At 44.1% G+C, this 21134-nt stretch overlaps 1 protein-coding gene across 1 annotated transcript in view; it reads left to right on the top strand.

Moving 5' to 3' along the window:
• The first annotated feature begins 14207 nt into the window (after positions 1-14207).
• Positions 14208-21134, top strand: part of Tmc3 (transmembrane channel like 3) — a 39276-nt gene continuing 32349 nt past the window's right edge. The window contains exons 1-3 of the mRNA XM_021168016.3: positions 14208-14296; positions 15394-15540; positions 20691-20766. Coding sequence (XP_021023675.1) covers positions 14208-14296; positions 15394-15540; positions 20691-20766 — 312 coding nt within the window. The remainder of the gene's footprint in view (positions 14297-15393; positions 15541-20690; positions 20767-21134) is intronic.

The raw sequence follows: 21134 nt of genomic DNA, 5'->3' as shown, positions 1-21134 counted from the left end.
TGATGATAGTGGCGGTAGGGGTATCCTGGGCTGCCTGGAACTGGTTCGAGCATCCATTCCCAAGAGGAGTACTCAGCAGGGAGGGTGGCCCTAACCCTGGACTTACTATCCAGAAACCACTCTGGGCGCTCTAAAGACAGCACTAAAGACAGTGAGTGGCCGGTCATGGCTACAATCCAGTGTGGGCAAAGAATGGGTTGTAAGGGGCCACTGTGCTCACTGTTATACTCCCACAGACCCTTTTCTCTTCCGTCCCACAGTAGGCTGAACAATGGTCCACAAAACAGCTTGCCTTACCCTAGAAGCTGAGGAAGTTTTCTTCTAGGGCAAATATGACTTTCTAAATGTGATTAAACTGTGGGTCCTGTGATAGTGAGATTTTTCCTGGGTGATCTCGGTGGACTTGGCATGGGGGTGGGGGTGGGAAAATAGGAAGGCAATCAGAGACCTAGGTGAGTTGTTACCTGGGTGGCTTTAGAGGTAGGGAAAGAGAACACAGGTCAGGGAGTGTGGAACGGCAGATATAGGGGTGTCGTTCAACTTTAGAGAACAGATATACGGTGAGGGGTGAAAGTGGGAATCCCTGCCCAGTTGCTGTGGATGAACCCACCACCCTGTATTTAAACAACAGAAATGTGTTTCTGCTGCTCACAGATGTCCCTGACCTTTGCACGAACTTTCTGCCTTCTTGATGCTGAACTAAGAGTGAATGCAGATCTGAATGCAGCCACAAGATGGAGTCTTTGTCTTGGTTAGCGCTGGGATATTCCCAGTGGCAAGAAACTTCTGTGCTTACTAAGCAGCTTTGATTAATCTCCAGTTCAGCTCTTGACCTGACCCCCATGGAGGAGAATCTGGGAGCCACAGGATAGGTTTTCAAAAGGGGTCTGATCTAACATGTGTCCGCTAATTTTCACTCTGGCATTCAGAAAACATCAGGCTTCCCTCTGCTATCTTCTCCAGCCATATGTGCTTGCTGTTCATATACTCTAAACATCACATTTCTTCATGTAAAAGAAAATTGCTATTGCTGTTGTTTTCTGCTTTCCATTTCCTTCCACTGTTTTACATAAAACAGAGGACTAAAAATTATTTCACACTGTATTATCTTCATGAGACTTGGTCCATACAAACTAAGTTTCTCTTATAGCTCCCATGGACTGCTGAGCTGTGCTCTCAGGTTTCTGAATGAATCAGACATGGGCAAAGAGCCTCTGAGCTAAGGGAAATATGCAGGCAATTGGTATAAATGGAACACACTCTTCTTCCTATCACTAGAGAATCGTATGACCAACATTGACTAATAGGATCTAGAGACTGAGGTGATCCTTGGGCAAATGATAACCTGAAATAGACCATGCAGGACACATAAAATTTTATAAACCCGGAAGAGGACGAATGGCTCCGTAAGCAGACAGATGGCTTGAGCAAATTATGGAGCCAGGAAAGGAAGCAGAAATTGAAAGAGCAGAAGGTATGTTAGGTCAGCTACAGGGTGGAAGCAGATGACTCCAGCCGATGAGAGGCTTACAGAACAGTCTTCTCCCTCACTTGTGGCCAGTGCAACTGTCAGCAGAGCTTTGCTTAGGTCTCTCAGGGACCCAGGCTGAAGTCAGCCCTGTCATCCTGCATCTCCATCACGTGTTTTGCCTTCTTAGTTGCTGCTGTAGGAAAAGTCAAAGTGAAATATTATTCACTAGAGGCTCCCCGCTTCTACCTGAAGGGGTAGCTGTCCACTCTACTCATATTGTTTAAAAACCATAACAGCTTCTAACTAACTACCAGCACCCAGACTCTCTGGAGCATATTACTTTCCCTGTCACAGGAAAATTCCAAAATCAACCTATTTGAGTCATAAGATAGAAAGACATTCAAGTTTTAGTGAAAGACATAGGACTTCCTTCAACGCTGAGAAAATCACAACTCCATTTTAAACACACAAAAACATACGTGTGTACCAATAAGCCAGATTTTGCCAAGAGTCAAACACAAGAAGCAGAGGTGTTGTTGTTGTTGTTTTCTGATCCTGTGCATGAGGTTTGCAATTAATTCTGCAGAAATTATGGAAAAGATGGCTTCCAGGAACCTCACACAGCTCCAGGTATTGCCATGCCAGCCAGATCTGGATCTGAAAATGTTAATGTAAGCATGAGAAATCAATCCCCCAAATTTCAGAGGGTGGAGCTACCGATCTTAAGGTGGCTTCAAGTATTCTGTGTCTACAAACCTTCCTAAAAGGCGGTCTGTGGTGGTTAGAATAAGAATGGCCCCATAGGCTGATGTTTGAGTACTTGGTCTCTAGTTGGTGGCTTGTTTGGAAAAGATTAGAAGATGTAGCCCTGCTGGAGAGTGTATGTTTCTGGGGGTGGGATTTTAAGGTTTCAAAACATTATTTTGAGTTAGCACTTCATGCTCATGGAATCAAGATATGAGTTCAGCTGTTCCTACCTTCCTTCCACCATCATGGACTCTTGACCCTATGAAACTGTAAGCACAAATAGATTCTTTTTTTTATAGTTGTCATGGTGTTTTATCACAGCAATAGAAAGCCCCCCAACTAAGACAGCATCCTTCTCCCTTTTTGGCATGCATCCAGGAAAGCACACAGGACAATAGCACAGCAGGAGTTGCCTTGACACAGAGAATGCTGTGAAGTTTACAGAAAAGCTAACTGGACTGTGTGGTTCTGTGATAGGATACTGTATAAACTGATGCTGTATAAACAGCAGGGAAAGACCTGGCTGGCCAGAGCCATGACATGAGATTCACAGACGAGCCCAGTGATACCTGGTACTATAGTCTAAACACATTCCTTGATTGTGTGTGATTGATGGACACAGTCCCCAAATTCATATGTGGCTGGGGACTCTGGAAGGTATGGGGGATAGATTCAGACTTCAGGCGGAGGAGGTAGCAGATGATAGGATCAATGACTTTAAAAAAAGAAAGAGAAAGGTACACACTGGTCAGCTCTCTTTTTTGTCCTATCTCAGCCTCTTGGCTTCCACCAAGAGATGATGCAGCATGATTGCCCTCATTATATGCATACCCTTTGGTCTTGGACTTTCCAGCTTCTAGAACTGTGAGAAATAAATCTATGTTCCTTAGAAGTTACCTTGCCTGACCATCTAGAGACTGCCATATCCAGGGATCCATCCCATAATCAGCTTCCAAACGCTGACACCATTGCATACACTAGCAAGATTTTGCTGAAAGGACCCAGATATAGCTGTCTCTTGTGAGACTATGCCGGGGCCTAGCAAACACAGAAGTGGATGCTCACAGTCAGCTATTGGATGGATCACAGGGCTCCCAATGGAGAAGCTAGAGAAAGTACCCAAGGAGTTAAAGGGATATGCAACCCTATAGGGGGAACAACATGATGAACTAACCAGTACCCCGGAGCTCTTGTCTCTAGCTGCATATGTATCGAAAGATGGCCTAGTCGGCCATCCCTGGAAAGAGAGGCCCATTGGACTTGCAAACTTTATATGCCCCAATACAGGGGAATGCCAGGGCCAAAAGAATGGGAATGGATGGGTAGGGAAGTCTGGGGGGGGGGGGATATGAGGGACTTTTGGGATAGCATTGGAAATGTAATTGAGGAAAATACGTAATAAAAAATATTTAAAATTAAAAAAAAAAGAAGTTACCTTGCCTTAGGTAGCCTATTATAGGAGCACAAACACCAAATCACCTGCAACTATGTCCCAGACATTAGTGAACAGAGTGGCATATTGTGAGCACCAATCACTATTGATCAACAAATTACTGAATGAATGAATGAATGAATGAACGAATGAAAGCTTCATTTAATGAATTTCAGACCTTCTATAAACCTTCATTTGTCTTCATCCAGGTTCTAAGGACTTTCTGAGCCATAAACTCCCACAGTTCAGGTTTCCTGGATGGCCATAAGCTAAGCTGCAGATTCTGAATCCTTTGACCTGCATCTTCTCTGATCTTCAGGAATCCAGACTCCATGGCTGCTGGTGTCTCCTGTCAACATGGCCTGGGAATGAACAAGTAGGCTGTCTAGGTTCTGAGGCATGGTCTTAACAGCCAGAGAAGTACAGCAGATCTCATCTGCCCCCACAGGCCATTGAAGGTTTCTGTCCTGACTGGCCAGCCTATGTCCTCACTGTGCTTTCAGAACATGAACTTATCCCTGAAGACTGAAGCTAGGCAGCCCTCCTCCCCTCCCTTCCTCTTCCCTTCCTCAGTTCCAAGCATCTGCCCAGCAAAACCATGACCTCATTCTGCTTAGTCTCCGGCAAGCTGCTTCTAGGGGAAGGGAGAGGGTGTTGCATATTTTCTTCTCATTTCCTAAGGAAGTATACTGGGTCAGATATAAGTTACTAAATGTCTGTGAGAGCATGAAGCTTTACTAAGTGAACATTAACTCACCCAGATAGAACACCAAGGGGAGAAAAAAAGGAATGATTCTTTCCACGTACATTTTGGTGAATCGGTGAATTTAATCTGAGTACGGGACGGGAGTATGCATAAGGGCTTACTCACAGAAGCAAAGGCAACTGAAGGCTACACAACTGAAGAAAAAATTACTCTTCCCCACCAACAGTTAGCTAAAATAAGTCCTGGGGCTGAAGGTCTTATGTCTCTCTCCAATTAGCGTGTGTGTGTGTGTGTGTGTGTGTGTGTGTGTGTGTCTGTGTGTCTGTGTGTCTGTGTGTGTGTGTGTGTGTCTGTGTCTCTGTGAGTGTGTGTCTGTGTGTGTGTGTCTGTGTGTCTCTGGGTGTGTGTGTCTGTAGACTTTTTTTCCTGCATGTATATCTGGGTGCCTCATTAGTGGGTGCTAGAAAAAGCCAGAAGAGGGATCCTATCTCTTTGAGCTGTTGTGAAGGATGCTTGTGAGCCACTATGTAGATGCTGGGAACTAAACCTGGATCCTCTGGAAGAGCAACAAGTGCTTTCAACCATTGATGCCTCTCTCCATTCTCACCATTCCCTTGGTTAGCTCCTTATAGATCTTATAAGCCTCTCCCTTCCTTTGTAACAGAAAGCCTAGCCATGTGCAAATCTCCTTAGAGAAATCACAGCTGCTGAGTTCAAAAGTGCAGAAGCTGTGTCATGCCCAGAGGATGTCGTTCTAAGTCAGTTTGTGGGAGGAATAATGAGGGAATATTCTAATTCACTCTGTATTATACAGAAAGATCTTCGCATTCTTCTTGTCCAGGCCACGTCATCTTCTCCTAGAATACACCAAGTTAATGATTTGTACTTTAACCTTAGGATGGTGTAGGCTTGTAAGACACAGGGCAGAGAGGTCATAGACAGAAGAAGAGTGATAGAAATTCAAGAACCAAGCAAACAGAACTCAAACACAGCTTCGGGAATCATCGGTGGTTTTCCTCTACGTCTCTGCTGTTTGCCATCTCTGTTTTATGGCCATTTGGGGATCATTTGATGTCCATCCCATAATTGTTTTCTCACTAAGTTTGCTTTACACAGAAAAGTGATAATGTGTTTAGGAGGCTTTCAAAAGCCCCTAGGGAGATTGGCTTACAGGGTTGTGTATCACATCATGAGAACAACAAAACTGGACAGACTCCCCTTGGTCCCGTTGGAATGCTTGCCTCATGAGGTCAATGCACAGGGGATGTGTGAAGCATCCTACTGACCAGTGGTGTGGTCTGACTGTTAGGAAGTGTGGCCTTCAGTCCCGTCCATGACACAAGTGCTCACAGTTCTCAGTTGCAGTGGCTTAGCCCTCTGCTCAGTCTGAACAGGGATGACATGTGGGCTCAGCCCTCTGCTCATTCTTACAAGGTTGATATGATCAGCACATACCAGCATATCTTCAAAGTTCATCCCTGATGCTTTCCCGAGAGAGGTCTAGGAAATTAGATCTCATGAACCTTCCTCTCCATCCTCCACCTCCCAATGTTCTGCAAGCATCCAAAGGCTAGTCCATCACTGGAAGGAAATCCAGGCCACACTGAAGCAGATGGCACCTCGGGGTGATAACTAGGCACATGGAATGGAAATATGACAATTAAGTAGATGCAAGGCATCATGCAAATTTTCCAAATGATAGCACTCAACTCTTCCAAAAGGAAGAATAGCCTGTTATATATGCCAAGTACACATCATCACAGTTTCCAAATTAGTAAAGTGAGAATGCAATAAGGTCTCATCTTAACTTCATCAAAGATAGTGTTACCGGAGTTGCTGAGGTCAGAGCCAGTGCCCTGGCAGCTCTGATAAGCCAGGCTTGTCCATCTTTCCTCAATATATCTGTTTTAAAAAACGTGTAATTGTGAAGAGGAGAAAGGAGAGTTGTAACCAACGTGGCCACAGTGAGAAAAGAAATAGAGAGGCCCTGTGAACCCACTACCCACGTCCCTCTTCAGAGTCCTCACAGGAGGTTTAGGCTTAAATAGTTTAAATAGAAGGAGGAAGAATGTATAGATTAACAGTCCTGGTCAATGTGTGGTTCTGTCTATCTCTCCTAAAGGGCAGAACAGTCCTTAAGGTGGAATCTCTTTCCAGAAACGAGCTTCTCTTTTACCTGCCACCAGACTTCAGCATTTTTCTTCTCCCAGTGTGAGACTCCTGGGAAAATACCAGTTTCTTTCTTTTCTTTATAAAGATTTATTTATTTATTTATTTATTTATTTATTTATTTATTGTATATAAATACACTGTAGCTATCTTCAGACATACCAGGTGAGGGCATTGGATCCTATTAAATGGTTGTGAGCCACAGTGTGGTTGCTGGAAATTGAACTCAGGACCTCTTAACCACTGAGCCATCTCACCAGCTCTGAAATCCCAGTTTCTTTTCCAGAAACGAGCTTCTCGTTTCTGGAAAGAGATTCCACCTTAAGGACTGTTCTGCCCTTTAGGAGAGATAGACAGGACCACACCATTGTTTTATTAGTCTGAAAGCCAAAAAGAAGAGAACAGAATACCTGCTTTCCTGCTAGATTCGTTATACCACCACTTAGTAAACGTCCTCTTTCTTGCAGTTGGGCTAGAACCACATACTCATTTACCCAGCACAGCCTCACTGACAAGCCAGCAGGGCACCACCAGCCCTGGGAAGGAGTCCTGTGTCCCTAGCTTTGGCAAGCTGCTTCCTTAGCAGATGAAGTAACCAGACTTAACATCTTTCCATGTACTCAGATTGTCGCAGGCTGGTTTCTTGGGAGGAGGAAGGTATTTTCAGCATTCTGTCCATCAGTGGAACAGGTTAAAAGAGCGTTGTAGTATATGACGCTCTTAAAGAGAGCTAGTGCTCTGTGGTTTCTGGCTGCACTCCTTCAGTCTTGAAAGTCAACATCTCACAAACTGCCTCTTTCTGTCTTCCTGTCACCTTCTTTGCTGTGTAGGGTCACACACAACACCACCACCCCGGATTCCTCCTTATTATGAGGTACCAGCAGTTTCTTTGAGATTCACCCAAATAATCCTGGATCTCTCCATCTCCATATCACCCACTTATCCACATCTATAAAGATGCATTTCCCATTTCTTTTTATTAACTGAAATAATTATTGTGTTCCTCAAAAATTATAATGAGGAGAGAGGACCCCAAAGGATAAACGACAGCCTAATAGCTCTCTCAACATCTCTGATAGGCTATTTCTCTGCCACCGATAAAATGAGCCAATTCAAGCCTGCAGGTATATTTGGGAAACTGGTCTCAGGAGGGTGAGGACACTGGCCCCAAGGACCAAGACCAGGGAAGTCACTCTAGATGGATGAGGGAGAGAGAAAGGGTGCACTTGCAGAGAGAGAAAAGGAGGAGAGAGACCAAAATGTCTGTATTATATAGGGAAGAGCCTCTGGAGGAAGGGCAGCCCACACCCATGGGCTGGAAAGTTCAGGGTTGGTGACCAAGTATGTCAGAAAGGGACTGAAGGATGCTAGGAGGCCAGGTCTGCTTTGATATGCACCACCCTTGTTCCCAGGTCCCCAACCAAATAACCTCTACTATCAAAGATGTAATGCCCCACAAAGAAGTTGGTGAGCTGTACCTACACCTGACCCAGGACTCAGAGCTGCTGAGGAGATTCGGTGGAGGCTGGAGTTGTGGAGGGTCTAGGATGTGGACCCTGGAAGGAGCAGGCCAGCTGGCAAGAGACTGTATCGGCCCCTGTTCCTGATGCCCCTAATCTAGACTCAGAGCAAACAAAGTATAAGCTCCTTCTTGCCACCCTCCAAATCTCACAGATCTAGGTTGTAGTCAGAGAAAGGAATCTTAGGAACACATTTCTGCCTCAGCTGAATGAGCACAGACCCAAGTTTTTCTGAGCAATGTGAGTTCCTGCATGTGGCATCTCTTTTCTAAGATTAGCCACCTATGCAGAATCCATTCCAAAGGCACCCCGTGGATACTTCTGCTAGGACAGCAAAGTTGGAAAGTAAAAGTGAAGTAAAAGAAATCACTTTTACTTGCTGTTGCTTGAGTATGAGCTGTCTCTTCCTCAGGCTGTAAAATTTCTAAACAAATAAAAATGCACAAGTTCAAGTGTGTGCTGGCTGATTTTGTGTATCAACTTGACACAAGCTGGACTTATCACAGAGAAAGGAGCCTCCCTTGAGGAAATGCTTCCATGAGATCCAGCCCTAAGGCATTTTCTCAATTAGTAGTCAAGGTGGGAAGGCCCAGCCCATTGTGTGAGGTGCCATCCCTGGGCTGGTAGTCTTGGGTTCTATAAGAAAGCAAGCTGAGCAAGCCAGGGGAAGCAAGCCAGTAAGTAACATCCCTCCATGACCTCTGCATCAGCTCCTGTATCCTGACCTGCTTGAATTCCAGTCCTGACTTCCTTTGGTGATGAACAGCACTGTGGAAGTGTAAGCTGAATAAACCCTTTCCTCCCCAAGTTGCTTCTTGGTCATGATGTTTATGCAGGAATAGAAACCCTGAGTAAGACAAAGTGGTAGAAGTCCAAGTTGGTGTGTGAGCACCAGTACCATGGCATCATTGCAATAAGGGTAGGAGGGGTTCATGTCATTTCTAAGCATCCCTGAACTTGGAGCTTTCCCAGTCCAAACCCAGCAGACAGGAAGGTGAAGACACTGTGAGATGTGAATGCAGTACATCTAATTAAAGATTATCTCCAACTAGCTTACAAATAAATGAGACTCAGACTACGGTTGTTTTATTTGGCTTTGACAATTACTGGGGGGGGGGGGGTAACACCTAATCTTCTCTTCTAACTGCTGGCCTGAGTACCCCTTCAGCCATGTACCCTCAAATACTTGCTGTTTCTCCTGGCCATGTGCTCTTTGTCCATTGCCCCTGATGGCGGCTTCCTCTCTCCTCTCCCTTCTTCCTCCTCCTCCCTCTGTTCTCTCTTCCTCCAACCAGGTCACTTGAAACCCACCTACCTCTAATCCCTCCAGTAATTGCCAGTAGCCAGTTTTATTTCACCAATAATTTTAAATCAAGGAACAATGTTTACACAAAGAAAGATTATAAACAGGAAAAGTCACTCGAATGCCTAGACCTTCGAGTATAGAATTTAGCACTACAATGCATAGCGATAGACCTAACCTCAGCATGTGAACCTACAGAAGTATGTTTTAACTGAAAGACGGAGACCAAAGACTAATGCAGAGATGGAAAAGCCCCCAGGAGGGGTAAGTAACTGAATTTTAGGTCCTGCTTTAGGAAAAAAGGGTTGTTGTTTTTTTAATTTTATGTGTAGGAGTGCTTGCCTGTACATATGTCTGTGCACCGTGTGCCTGCCTGGTGCCAGGGGATGTCAGAAGAGAGTATTGGGTCCCCTGGAACTGGGGTAACACATGGTTGTGAGCTTCCATATGAGTGCAGGAAACCAAACCTGGGTGCTTTGGAAGATCAGCAAAAGTGTTCTCAACTGCTGAACCATCTCTCCAGCCCCAGAAAATAGATTTAAAAAGGACTTTCTAAGACAAGAAATGAAAGAGTTCCATGCAAAATATGCTAGTGCATGTGACATGGACACAGTGTCTACATCCATGCCATCAACTCATACATCTTGAGTCCAGTCAACCTGTGTTGGAGGTTTTAAGTATCTTAAAACAAAAATAAATAAATGAAAAAAGTGTCAGTCAATCTTGGTACAATTTCTGTACAAACCATAAGAATTTTCCTGAAAAGATTTTTGAATTTCACCCCAAGACCCAATCAGAAGCCTGGAAATGACTGTGCTATAGCAACAGGTCAACTCAGCAAAACTGTGTAATCTGGCATCTGCTCTGTTCGGTTCCCTTGGGAACTGGAGATGCTTTGACTTCCCTTTGTCTGCTGGATGGGCACACAGCAGCTGTGTAGGAAACCTGAGGAGATGCTGCCAAAGTTCACTTCCCTCAACAACAGTGTCCACTGTGCTGAGTGAGTGCCTGAGCAGTAGGGATGATGCAAGATCACACAGAAATCAATAGAGGGGAATCAGCCAGTTATTTGACAAGGAATTCAACTGCTGAGTTTTTGCTGTTTGTTTTGGGGTGTGTGTGTTGGATTTTATTTGTTTGTTTGCTTTTGCGTCACTTTTAAAGAGGTTTCATTTTCCCTTTCTGAAGATGCTGTGAGTGCTTGATCAGATGTGAGAATATTCTTCTAGTGACAAAGTTTGACAGCGCTCCTGGCAGAGAGTTCTAAAGCTTACACATGTCAGCTGCATCTCAACTTCGGATTAGTTTCTCTTCATCCTTTTAGAAGTTACATTATATTAATTATTTTTAAGTTAAAATGACAGATCGTATGTATTTATTGAGTACCTTGTAATTTTTCTGTGCATGTATACATACCTGTTAAATGTGTATGTTCCCTGATGCATCATAGTAAAAAGTATTTCTCTCTTATTCAAGAGATTGGGGAGAGATGGGGTCACACTAGTCCCAAGTTGCCTCAAATTCACAGTGATTCTCCTGCCTCATCCTCCCAGGTTATGGGATTACTGGGGGGGGGGGGCAGGGTAGGAGAGGACCCATTCAGCTAAATGTGATTCCTTTGAATGCTGAGGTTTTGTAGCTGAACACACCCAGAAATTGTTCCCTTGTCTCAACCAATTCTGCTGCAAGTTTAGATCTCTGAGAATTCTGTTTTTACAATCTTCCCTGGATTACAAACCCTAAACATTTCTCAACTTCAAACCAAAACTTTCAGAGTTGCCAAAACAGTTTACCAGGCATCCAGCTAAATCCAAAGAGGAGGAAAGATTGTCTTCTTCTTTTATTATTATTTTTTTAATTAGGTATTTTCTTCATTTATATTTCCAATGCTACCCCAACTCCTCCCCCCAACCTCCCATCCTCCCCCCACTCCCACTTCTTGGCCCTGGCGTTCCCCTGTACTGAGACATATAAAGTTTGCAAGACCAATGGGCCTCTCTTTCCAGTGATGGCTGACTAGGCCATCTTCTGATACATATGCAGCTACAGACACTAGTTCCGGGGGGTACTGGTTAGTTCATATTATTGTTCCACCTATAGGGTTGCAGATCCCTTTAGCTCCTTGGGTACTTTCTCTAGCTCCTCCATTGGGGGCCCTGTGATCCATCCAATAGCTGACTGTGAGCATCCACTGAAAGATTGTCTTCTTAAAAAAACAAAAACAAAAACAAACAAACAAAAAAAATCCAGGGCTAAAATCTTGGTACCTGAGAATCTGGAGCGTAGCAGAGGGAGGCAACAGACTCCCTTGTCTACAGGTCAAGATGCTCTCTGGATATTAGTGTCTCAAAATATAATTCACTTAGCAGGATAAAACAGTCTTAATCAGCAATCTAGGAAATGGACAGTTTTGTTCCTGTAAGCTAAACCACCGGGTGACTTCTATTCAAATCTTCTGGGATTTAAAACTAAATATTACTCTGGTTTCCTTTTGGAAGTAATGGTATCCACAAGCTCTAACACTACAGAGTCAGGTCCTATCTTCTCTCTTCTTCTCCCTTCATGACTTTTCCTCTCACACCATGGAACCCTATAAGCACTTACAGCGCTTAAAATATTAGTTATAGGTCATTCTGACATTCCTTGGATCCCTTTGAAGAAGAATGTTTGACTTGAAGTATCTGGGGACTTTTTAGTGCTATTATCACTGTAAATGCAGAGCTGGATTAGAAGCATCCAGTAATTGGGGTTCTAATCGCTCTCTCACAGGGGGCAAAAGGCACACATTGTCAATCATTCAAGCATTCAGAAAGATGCATCTGCATTTTCACTTTCTGCCCCCATCTCTGGAGTCCAGAGCAGCAGAACCCTGAAAGGACAGGGGTTCACACACAGGACCGAAAGGACCAATTGTCAAGAGCCTCGTCCACATGTCCCTAGCAGAAGTCTGGAGACTTCAAACCATAGAAACCATGAAGAGCACCCTACAAATGACAGTATGTGAAATACTTTTATTTAAATTTATTGCACACTTCAAAATAGCCAGAAATTGGGATTTTTCTAATGCTCCCAACACAAGGAAATGCTAAATACTTCAGACCACGGGTTTGCTCATTAGTCTGATTTGGCTCTGTTTACACTTTATTGTATATCAACATAACACACAATACCTTTAAATATGTACAGTCTTGTGTCAATTAAAAATAATTTAAAGTTAACATTATTTTAAAATTCATTTTCTCAATAGCCACAATACCATATTAAATCAAAACAAATGTAAGGAGAGAATTATTCATTTGATAAGAGTTCTCTTTTACCTCTCACCAGTTTTTATTTGTGGCCAATAGAACAAAAGAGTTATTGCTATAATAAATTAAAAGAAAATGAACAAATAAATGAGACCCTCTCCCATCCCCACACTTTGTGGTGGTCTGTGCCTTCCTTCTGTTCTGTTGTCTGGGGCACTGCCCTGACCTCTGCTCACTGATATGTAGAGTTCTTAATGTGGGCAAGACAGAGTGTTCAGCAGAGCCGAGCCATGCTTTCTAGCACTGCATTAGCCTGCTCAGCTACACACAAGTGTGTTAACTCCCTGCAAGCAGCCAGGGCTCTGGGTGTTCACTAGCAAACAGGTTTGTAATTCCCAAGTGCACCAAAGGCCTTGACCAGGGATGAGATGTTTGGCTAAAAAGCCAGTGTACAGCTAACAAGGGAAACATGCAGGCAATAAGGGAATGGGCCCCATTTAGCCTTTGTATGGGCAAGATGCCACATTTTCTAAGGCTATACATTTTTTGACCTCCAACATATATGTATTTCCAGAGTCTTGTTTTCTAAGCATTTCTGAGAGAGAGAGAGAGAGAGAGAGAGAGAGAGAGAGAGAGAGAACCATGTATAGAGGACAGAAGAGGTTCCCTGGAGCTGGAGTTAGAGGTGGTTAGTGGGCTGAACTTAGGTCCTCTGCAAGAGTAGCAAATTCTTTTAATTTATGGGACATTTCTCCAGCCCTGAGATAAAAATAAAGTAACATAAAATAAATAAAAATCTTAATTTTTCTAAACCTCAGCTTTATGGGTCATTATGCATACTGACTTGTCCATACTTAATACATGTAAGACTAGAACTAAAGCAACCCAGTTTTTGTTACTAGAACATGGAAGTCTTGAAGGTTGAAACATCATTATTTCTAGAGTTTACTGGTAAATGGTAGGTAGCAGGGAAAACATGGGTGGTACTGAGACATCTGTGGCAACATGTAAATGGTTAATGCTTGAAAGTAGCCAGAGGTTCATGGTACTGTGATGTCAACATTTCTGTAAGCTTGACATCTTTCAAAGTACAAAATCAAAAAGATGTAGAGGGAGAAAAGAATAGAGTGCTATTGTCTGTGCCTGGATAGGCAGTGCACTTGCTGTCTCTAAGTCTCTTCTGGAAAGACCCACCACACCCTGCCTCCTATGCTCCTAAAGTGTTTAGAGACTGCCAGCTGTAGTCAGATGTAGAGGAGTTTGCACGTCTTTGAGCCCTGTCTGGGCACAAGAGATTACTGATGGACTTTAGGAAGAACCAAGACAACCCTAGGCCACTGGGCCACGCCTCCAACTGTCCAGATCTTAGCCAATCAATGTGAGCACACCCACCTCACTGTTACATATGTATGACCCTGGCTGCCCTCCTGGTTTTTCTGCCCTGAGCACCAGATGCAGGCAGACATTTGCTCCTGTTTCTGAAGGAGGAGAGCAGGTCAACTCTGCAGGCCTCTTTCAGACAGCTCATTTGGAACAGAACCCTGCCTGCAAAATCAAGGCTTTCCAATTCCCTGGCTATCCCTAGGGACCACTGGCTACAGACCAGGCCTCATGAAAACCTCAAAGGCATCCCAGCGCTACAGAAGCATTCGGAGAAATGCCAGCCAGTGCTATCTCTACCAGGACTCCCTGCTTCTTGGGTGAGTGCCTTGCTGGGTTCTCCAGTGCAGAAACTTACTTCTCTGGGGTCATGTGGAACTGGGGTGGCGACCACAGCAATGCTCAGAGAGGAAGACAGTTGCAAGCTCCCAGCTCCAAAGCCTGTATCCTGCACTTATTTTGTTGCCTGCCAATTCCACACATGGGCTTCATCTGCTTCTCCCTGCTTCCTCAATTGCTAGCGTCGGAAGAGGGCAGACACGGCATCTGCTACCTCTGATAAATCAGGTGTCTGCTGGAAAACGCTTCCGATCACGGAGATGTGGGCGGGGATGAGAACTGAACGTCTTAGGTGTTTTTCGGGAATATTTTCTGTTAAATACTGAAACCTCCTCTAACTCTAGAGAAATTTTCCTTTGAGGAAATAAAAGACTTCCTGATCAAAATGAGAGGAAATGTGTTCTTTTGCAAAAGCCATAGATTACTCATCTCCTTAAAAAAATATTGAGTGACATATTTAGAATTACTATGGAAGAAAGTCCCTGTTAAATGTTGAAAAATTGTTCTACACAGTAGCTATGCCCTAAGGAGTTTGCCCAATGCAGTCATTTAACGCATTTTGTTGTTGTTGTTGTTTGTGAAAACCACTGCCTGCCTCACCTCTTGTCTTGTGTTTAAAATGAACACATCAGAGAGGCATCTCCAGGCAATACAGGCCACATGTTTGTTTCTTTTACCTTTAGAGTGGGAGAAAGAGGAATTGTGTCTCCAAGGTTTGCTTGTCACCTCAGTGAGCCTATAGATGACATTGTGTCCCTTCTCAAAACTACTGTTCCTCAAGAGTGGAATCAAACGTGGGAATTCCTCTTCTCCTCTCTCCTTTGCTGTCGTTTGCCTTGAGAACTCATTCCTTTTCACTGACCACTGAAGTAATAGAATCCACAAATGAGTTTCTAAGGACTGCTGACATTACCAAATTCTGTCAGTCTATGGACACACACACACACACACACACACACACACACACACTACAGATGACCCTGGGACAGTGAGATGCAGAAGTTACACAAGAAAGATGCCCTTTGCTGAAAGCAATTCTGTAATCAGATTTCCTCCATGATTCCCCTTTTCCACTCAGTAACTCCGATGACAGCTTTAATGCTGATGAAACGGGAGACAGCAGCGATCCGGAACAAATCTTCCAGAATATACAGTTTCAGAAAGATCTCATGGCAAATATCCGCTGCAGACCCTGGACCATGGGGCAGAAGCTGCGGGCGCTGAGGTAAGGAAGGGCCTACACAGCATTCACTGATAAGAGTTTTGATTCAAGAACTGTGACCATCCTTCATCTCACTCAGAGAAGTCCCAAAGATGCTTGATGGGACCATCTAGACATAGCTGTTATAGTGCCTGTGAATATGCATGTGTGTGTGTGTGTGTGTGTGTGTGTGTGTGTGTGTGTGTGTGTGGTTTGTGTGTGAGGGTGTGTGAGTGTGGGGTATTGTGGGAGTGTGCTGTGTGCATGAGAGTATTGTGTGTGGTATATGTGTGTATGTGTATATGTGTGATGTTATGTGGGTGTATGTGTGTGTGATGTGTGTGCATATACTTATGTGTGTGGTGTGTGCATATGCTTGTGTGTGTGTGTGTGTGTGTGTGTGTGGTTTGTGTGTGAGGGTGTGTGAGTGTGGGGTATTGTGTGAGTGTGTGGGAGTGTGCTGTGTGCATGAGAGTATTGTGTGTGGTATATGTGTGTATGTGTATATGTGTGATGTTATGTGGGTGTATGTGTGTGTGATGTGTGTGCATATACTTATGTATGTGGTGTGTGCATATGCTTGTCTGTGTGTGTGTGTGTGTATTTGTGTGATGTTATGTATGTGTATGTGTGTGATGTGTGTGTATACACTTATGTGTGTGGTGTGTGCATATGCTTCTCTCTCTCTCTCTCTCTCTCTCTCTCTCTCTCTCTCTCTCTCTCTCTCTCTCGTGTGTGTGTGTGTGTATGTGTAGTGTATTGTATTGTTTTAATAGAGTTTAGAGTTGCCCATCTCTTTTCCAAACACTGGATTTTCACATTATCTCCAAACTCACAGGAGACAGGGTGAGAGGCAGAATCAAAGAGACATCTACTTCACGTCCTTGCTTTGATCTCCCTAGGGAAGGAAATCTCTTCAGGAAGCCAGGTTATTAGGATATTTGAGTCTATTAGAGAGTCTGTCTCAGTCATAGTTAAGCCCTTATACTTTGAAGGCAGATTCCCTGAACTCAAATACTACCTCCTCAGATCTCTAGCTGTTTGATATTGGGCAAGTTCTCTAACCTCTCTAGATGTGGGTTCTCTGGTTAAATCTGAAGCAATGATAAACAACAGTGTTGCCCAAAATGTCAACAGCTCAGCTAAGCATGCCTTCAAAAACACTGTCTGTGCAGTCCCGCAGACCCACAACCAAACGCAATGGGAGATGAACCCAGCCTCCCCAGCCCTCTCCCACCTCTCATCTCTGTGATACTGGGGTTAGAATCCAAGGCTTCCCACACAGTAGTCCATACTCGACCACTGAATTATATTCCTGGCCCCTAGCATTTTAAATATTCAATTCAGCTTGATCCTTATGTCCACTCGACCTTGAACTTTGCAAATTTAAGCTTATGGAACAATAAATGTGCTAAGCACTGTGGGTGCTAGCTTTGTGTTCAATATGTGATATTCACACCTAAGAATAGGGATGACTGCCACTGACCCCATAAGGGGTGTTGGAGGCATGGTCTTCATAACCCAGGTAACCCAGCTACAGTGAACCAGGAGTGCACGTTCCTGGGAAAGCAGCCCCCATGTCTGATGTCAGGCACCTACTCTGTGCCCAGAACTGCTGTCACGCCTTGCTCTTCAGGGTGGTATTTCTAGGTGCCAGTGTGTGTTCCTTTACTACTCCTATCTATGAGACTTGTACATCTTCCTATTAAATCATCCCTTTCTGAGATCTGAGGCCCAGTCTAGCCAACATGAGCCTCGGGCTAAAGATATCCACACTCTCATCTCAGATGGCTGCAATGGATTCTCCTCTGCCTACTTTCTGAGTCTGTTTCTGTATCTCATCGTTTCTGTCCTTTGAGGGTGCCCACTTTTCAGATGAGAAGACTGATGGAGACAGTAAGAGAGCAGTCTGAGCAAATACCACCTGTGAATACATAAACCTGTGACAAGCTCAGCTTTAAACGAGACACTCCAATCTTAAATCCAGGGTCTCTCCGGTTAAACCATAGAGATTTCATGTAAATTTTGGAGTGAATAATCTAAAACTAAACAAGGACAAGGTTTACTTTCAAACACTATTCAGAAATGCCAGTTTTTATCTGAGTAATGGGAAGTTAAACTCTGTGTGTATATGTGTGTGTGTGAGAGAGAGAGAAAGAGAGAGAGAGAGCACTGAACTGTATGTGCACTTGTAGAGGGGACAGGGGTCAATACCAGGCACCTTCATCTTCTGCTCCTGTCCACCTTATTCTTTGAGACAGAGTCTCTTACTGAACATGGAGCTCACTATTCTAGGTAGACGAGCAGGTCAGTCAGTTCTCAATACCCTGTCTCTCCACCCATCCACGTGGTGTGAGGCTTAAAATATGTGCTACTGTGCCTAGCTTTTACCTGGGCTGGGTATCCAACCTCAGTTTCCCATGCTAATACAGTAAGTGGTTCACTCCTTTGAGCCATCTCCCCAGCCCCCAAATAAATCCTTATAATATTGAGAAAAGAACAGAATACCTGCTTGCCATTCATTTACGTAACTTCAGGAATAAAATACAAATCCAGGTGTCTGGTGAATTCAGTCACACCTTCTGACTCACCAGAGCTCCAAAATGTCAGACACAGGCCATTCCTCAGGCTGACAGCGAGACTTCTTTGTCATTCCCTTGTGACCTACATCTCTTACCCTTTACCTTGCAAAGCTCCACTTCACTAATTGGGCCTGCTGAGGCTGATCTTGGTGTCTGTGTAGGGTGCAGGAGCCACTGATCCCTGACTGCTTATAAACCAGGAGTGACACCACCAAGAGCGAGCTACCTGTCCGTGAGGACACAGTACACACATGCTTCCTGTACGGGGCCCGTAGCATGTGTACCTTCACTTCATCTCTCCACACCTCTCACTCTTCACCACGGAGCCCACTCTTCTCCATCACTGCATCTTGGCAGCTGGGTCATATTTATTGAGTAGGGAGCCCTTCCAGGACAACTGTTTTCCTCATGTCTGTATTCCACTGTCCTTGACCCAAAATAAAAGTGCAGAAAATACATGAGTTTTGCGGTATTTTAATTTTTTACAAATGAGTGCCATAGATAAGAGAGAGAGAGAGAGAGAGAGAGAGAGAGAGAGAGAGAGAGAGAGAGAGAGACCCTCAATGTTTCTGTACTTGTTCTGCTGATCAGAGTAGAGCCAGTGTGTGTGATGGGCTACAATAATGGAAGTATTATTGAGTAGACAGGAGGATGGGTTGGTTCAAGGCTACCCTTAGCTGTATAGCAAGTTCAAGGCCATCCTGGGCCAAACACGACACAATCTCAACAAAAACAAAATAATGGGACAGGTCTAAAACTCAGAATTTGGTAAAGGGATGATTTGGGGATGTCACCTTTTCTGTAGAAACAGGACCTGACTTATCCCTTGTGTCTCCGAAAGGATTTACCTCCAGTGGGTGTTATCAGGAGGCTTTGGAAAGGCACATACAGGAATAGCCTATTAAACAGACTTGTCAAACCAATGAACCGACTGAGAGGAACTGAGCTCTTTAACAATGCGTGTAAGCAAACAGAGAGGCTGGTCATCAGGTAGGGATGAGTGTATCACTGGGGTTATTTGAATGGTGTACATCTCCAAAAGCCTCTGACATCAGCCCAGCCCCTAGTATTAACCCTTACATTCAGTCTTGTTATTCATTGGGTTATCATTTTAACCATAACTTTCCCAACAGATTCAGTCTATTGTGTGTATATACATGTGCATACTTGTGTGTGTGTGTGTCTGTGTGTCTGTGTGTGTGTGTGTGTGTGTCTGTGTGTGTGTGTGTGTGTGTGTGTACACGCATGTTTGGAGGGGGCAGGTACATATCTGTGCACATACCAGAAGCTAGAGGACAGCTTCTGATACCATGCCTCAGGACTCTTTCCACCTCATTTAATGAGACAAGGTGTCTGGCTCATCTGGTCCCTACCTCACCAAGCAGGCTAGATTCTAAGTGGTCACCATCACACTTGGATTTTTATGTAGATTTTGAAGATTGAACTCACATTTTCATGTTTGCAAGCAAAGCATTTTATTAACCAACTCATTTCTCCAATTTCAATTTCTGTCTGTTTTTAAAGATCTGGGTGGTGGTGGCATAAGCTTTTCATCCCAGCACACGGGAGGCAGAGACAGGTGGATCTCTGAGTTTGAAGTCACCCTGGTCTACAGAGAGAGTTCCAGGATAGCCAGGGCTACATATGGAAAATCAGAGAGAGAGAGAGAGAGAGAGAGCCAGAGGGAAGAAAGGAAAAGAAAGAAAAAAGACAAAACATTGAAGTGGACATCTCAGGTCAACTCAATAGAGTGATCAGTGTGTCAGCCATTTGCCAAGACTGTATTGGGTTCACGGCTTGTATACACACAACTTTGTTATACTAGTCAACTTCACAGCATTCCTTCCTTGAAGCAGGGTCCTTGAAGGTAGATATGGTTTTACTACTAAAGAACTGACTAAACTGGGCTGGAAAGACAGTGACTTTCCAGAGAGCCCCACTACATGCATGGCAGTTTGCAGTTTGCTCAAACTGCCCAGAAATTTAACTCCCTGCCCTTCACTGGCACCTCACTCATGTGGTGCACCGATATCCAAACACTCATTCACATACAATAAAAATAAAATCCCAAGAAATGTAATGAGAGGAAATGTCTGGAACAAGCAAGCTGTAAGGTAGAGGAGCTAAGATATGGTGGCTGCTATCAGAATACCCAAAGCCTGTGATTCCCCAGCCTAGGACGCACTTTGACAAAGTGCACCGTAACTAACTGGTGTGAATTCATTATTTCCAATTAGTTCATCCATATAAGTGATAGGGCAGTTTTAAGGTGTGTGTGTGTGTGTGTGTGTGTGTGTGTGTGTGTGTGTGTGTGTGTGTGAACACAAGTGTCTGTGGAGGTCATAAGAGGACATCCAATCCCCTGGAACTGGAATTATAGGTGTTGAACAGAACTGAGGTCCTTAAAAGAGCAGCAAGCTCTCTTAACTTCTGAGCCATCTCTCTGGCTCCTTAAAAATCGTTTTTAAAGCATTTATTTTCTTGTTATCAAAAGTCAGGAAATGAAATATTTTAATTCTACTCCTGTACCATTTGGTGTTCCTTTCCTGCTATGGTAAAGTTGGGGGTCACTTTACGTTTTTCTTCTCTCAGACGAGCCAAGGAGATTGTGCTGAAGTTTGAAGGGCGGCTGACCAGGACTCGAGGCTACCAAGCAGCAGGAGCAGAGGTAACAAGCACGCATGAGGTGTGGTGGGCCTCCTGAATGGTTGTCTCTGGAACCCAGCACCCCAGTCCTCACACATACTTGGGAGTGTTCACCATTAACAACTGTAGAATGTCGATGAGTCCACAAGTTCAAACACCACCAAACCTGGATCTCAATCCTGGGGGCCACCAGTTATCAGTTGTATAATATAAATCAGCCTAGTGTATTGGGAAAAGGGAAATATTTGTGAGAATTATTCGGCAGCCTTCCTGACTCAACCTCATAAGTGCACTTCACGGCCTTCCACCCTATATCCGGCTGTAGCCCTGCAGCACTCGCACCTAGAGTGGTTTAGGCAAATCCCAGCTCTTATTTAATAATCCAAGCTA

This window comes from Mus caroli, unplaced genomic scaffold (genome assembly GCF_978045245.1).
Source record: "Mus caroli unplaced genomic scaffold, Mus_caroli_1 scaffold_8, whole genome shotgun sequence".
NCBI classification, from domain to species: Eukaryota; Metazoa; Chordata; class Mammalia; order Rodentia; family Muridae; genus Mus; species Mus caroli.
This window is presented reverse-complemented; position numbering and strand designations above follow the sequence as displayed.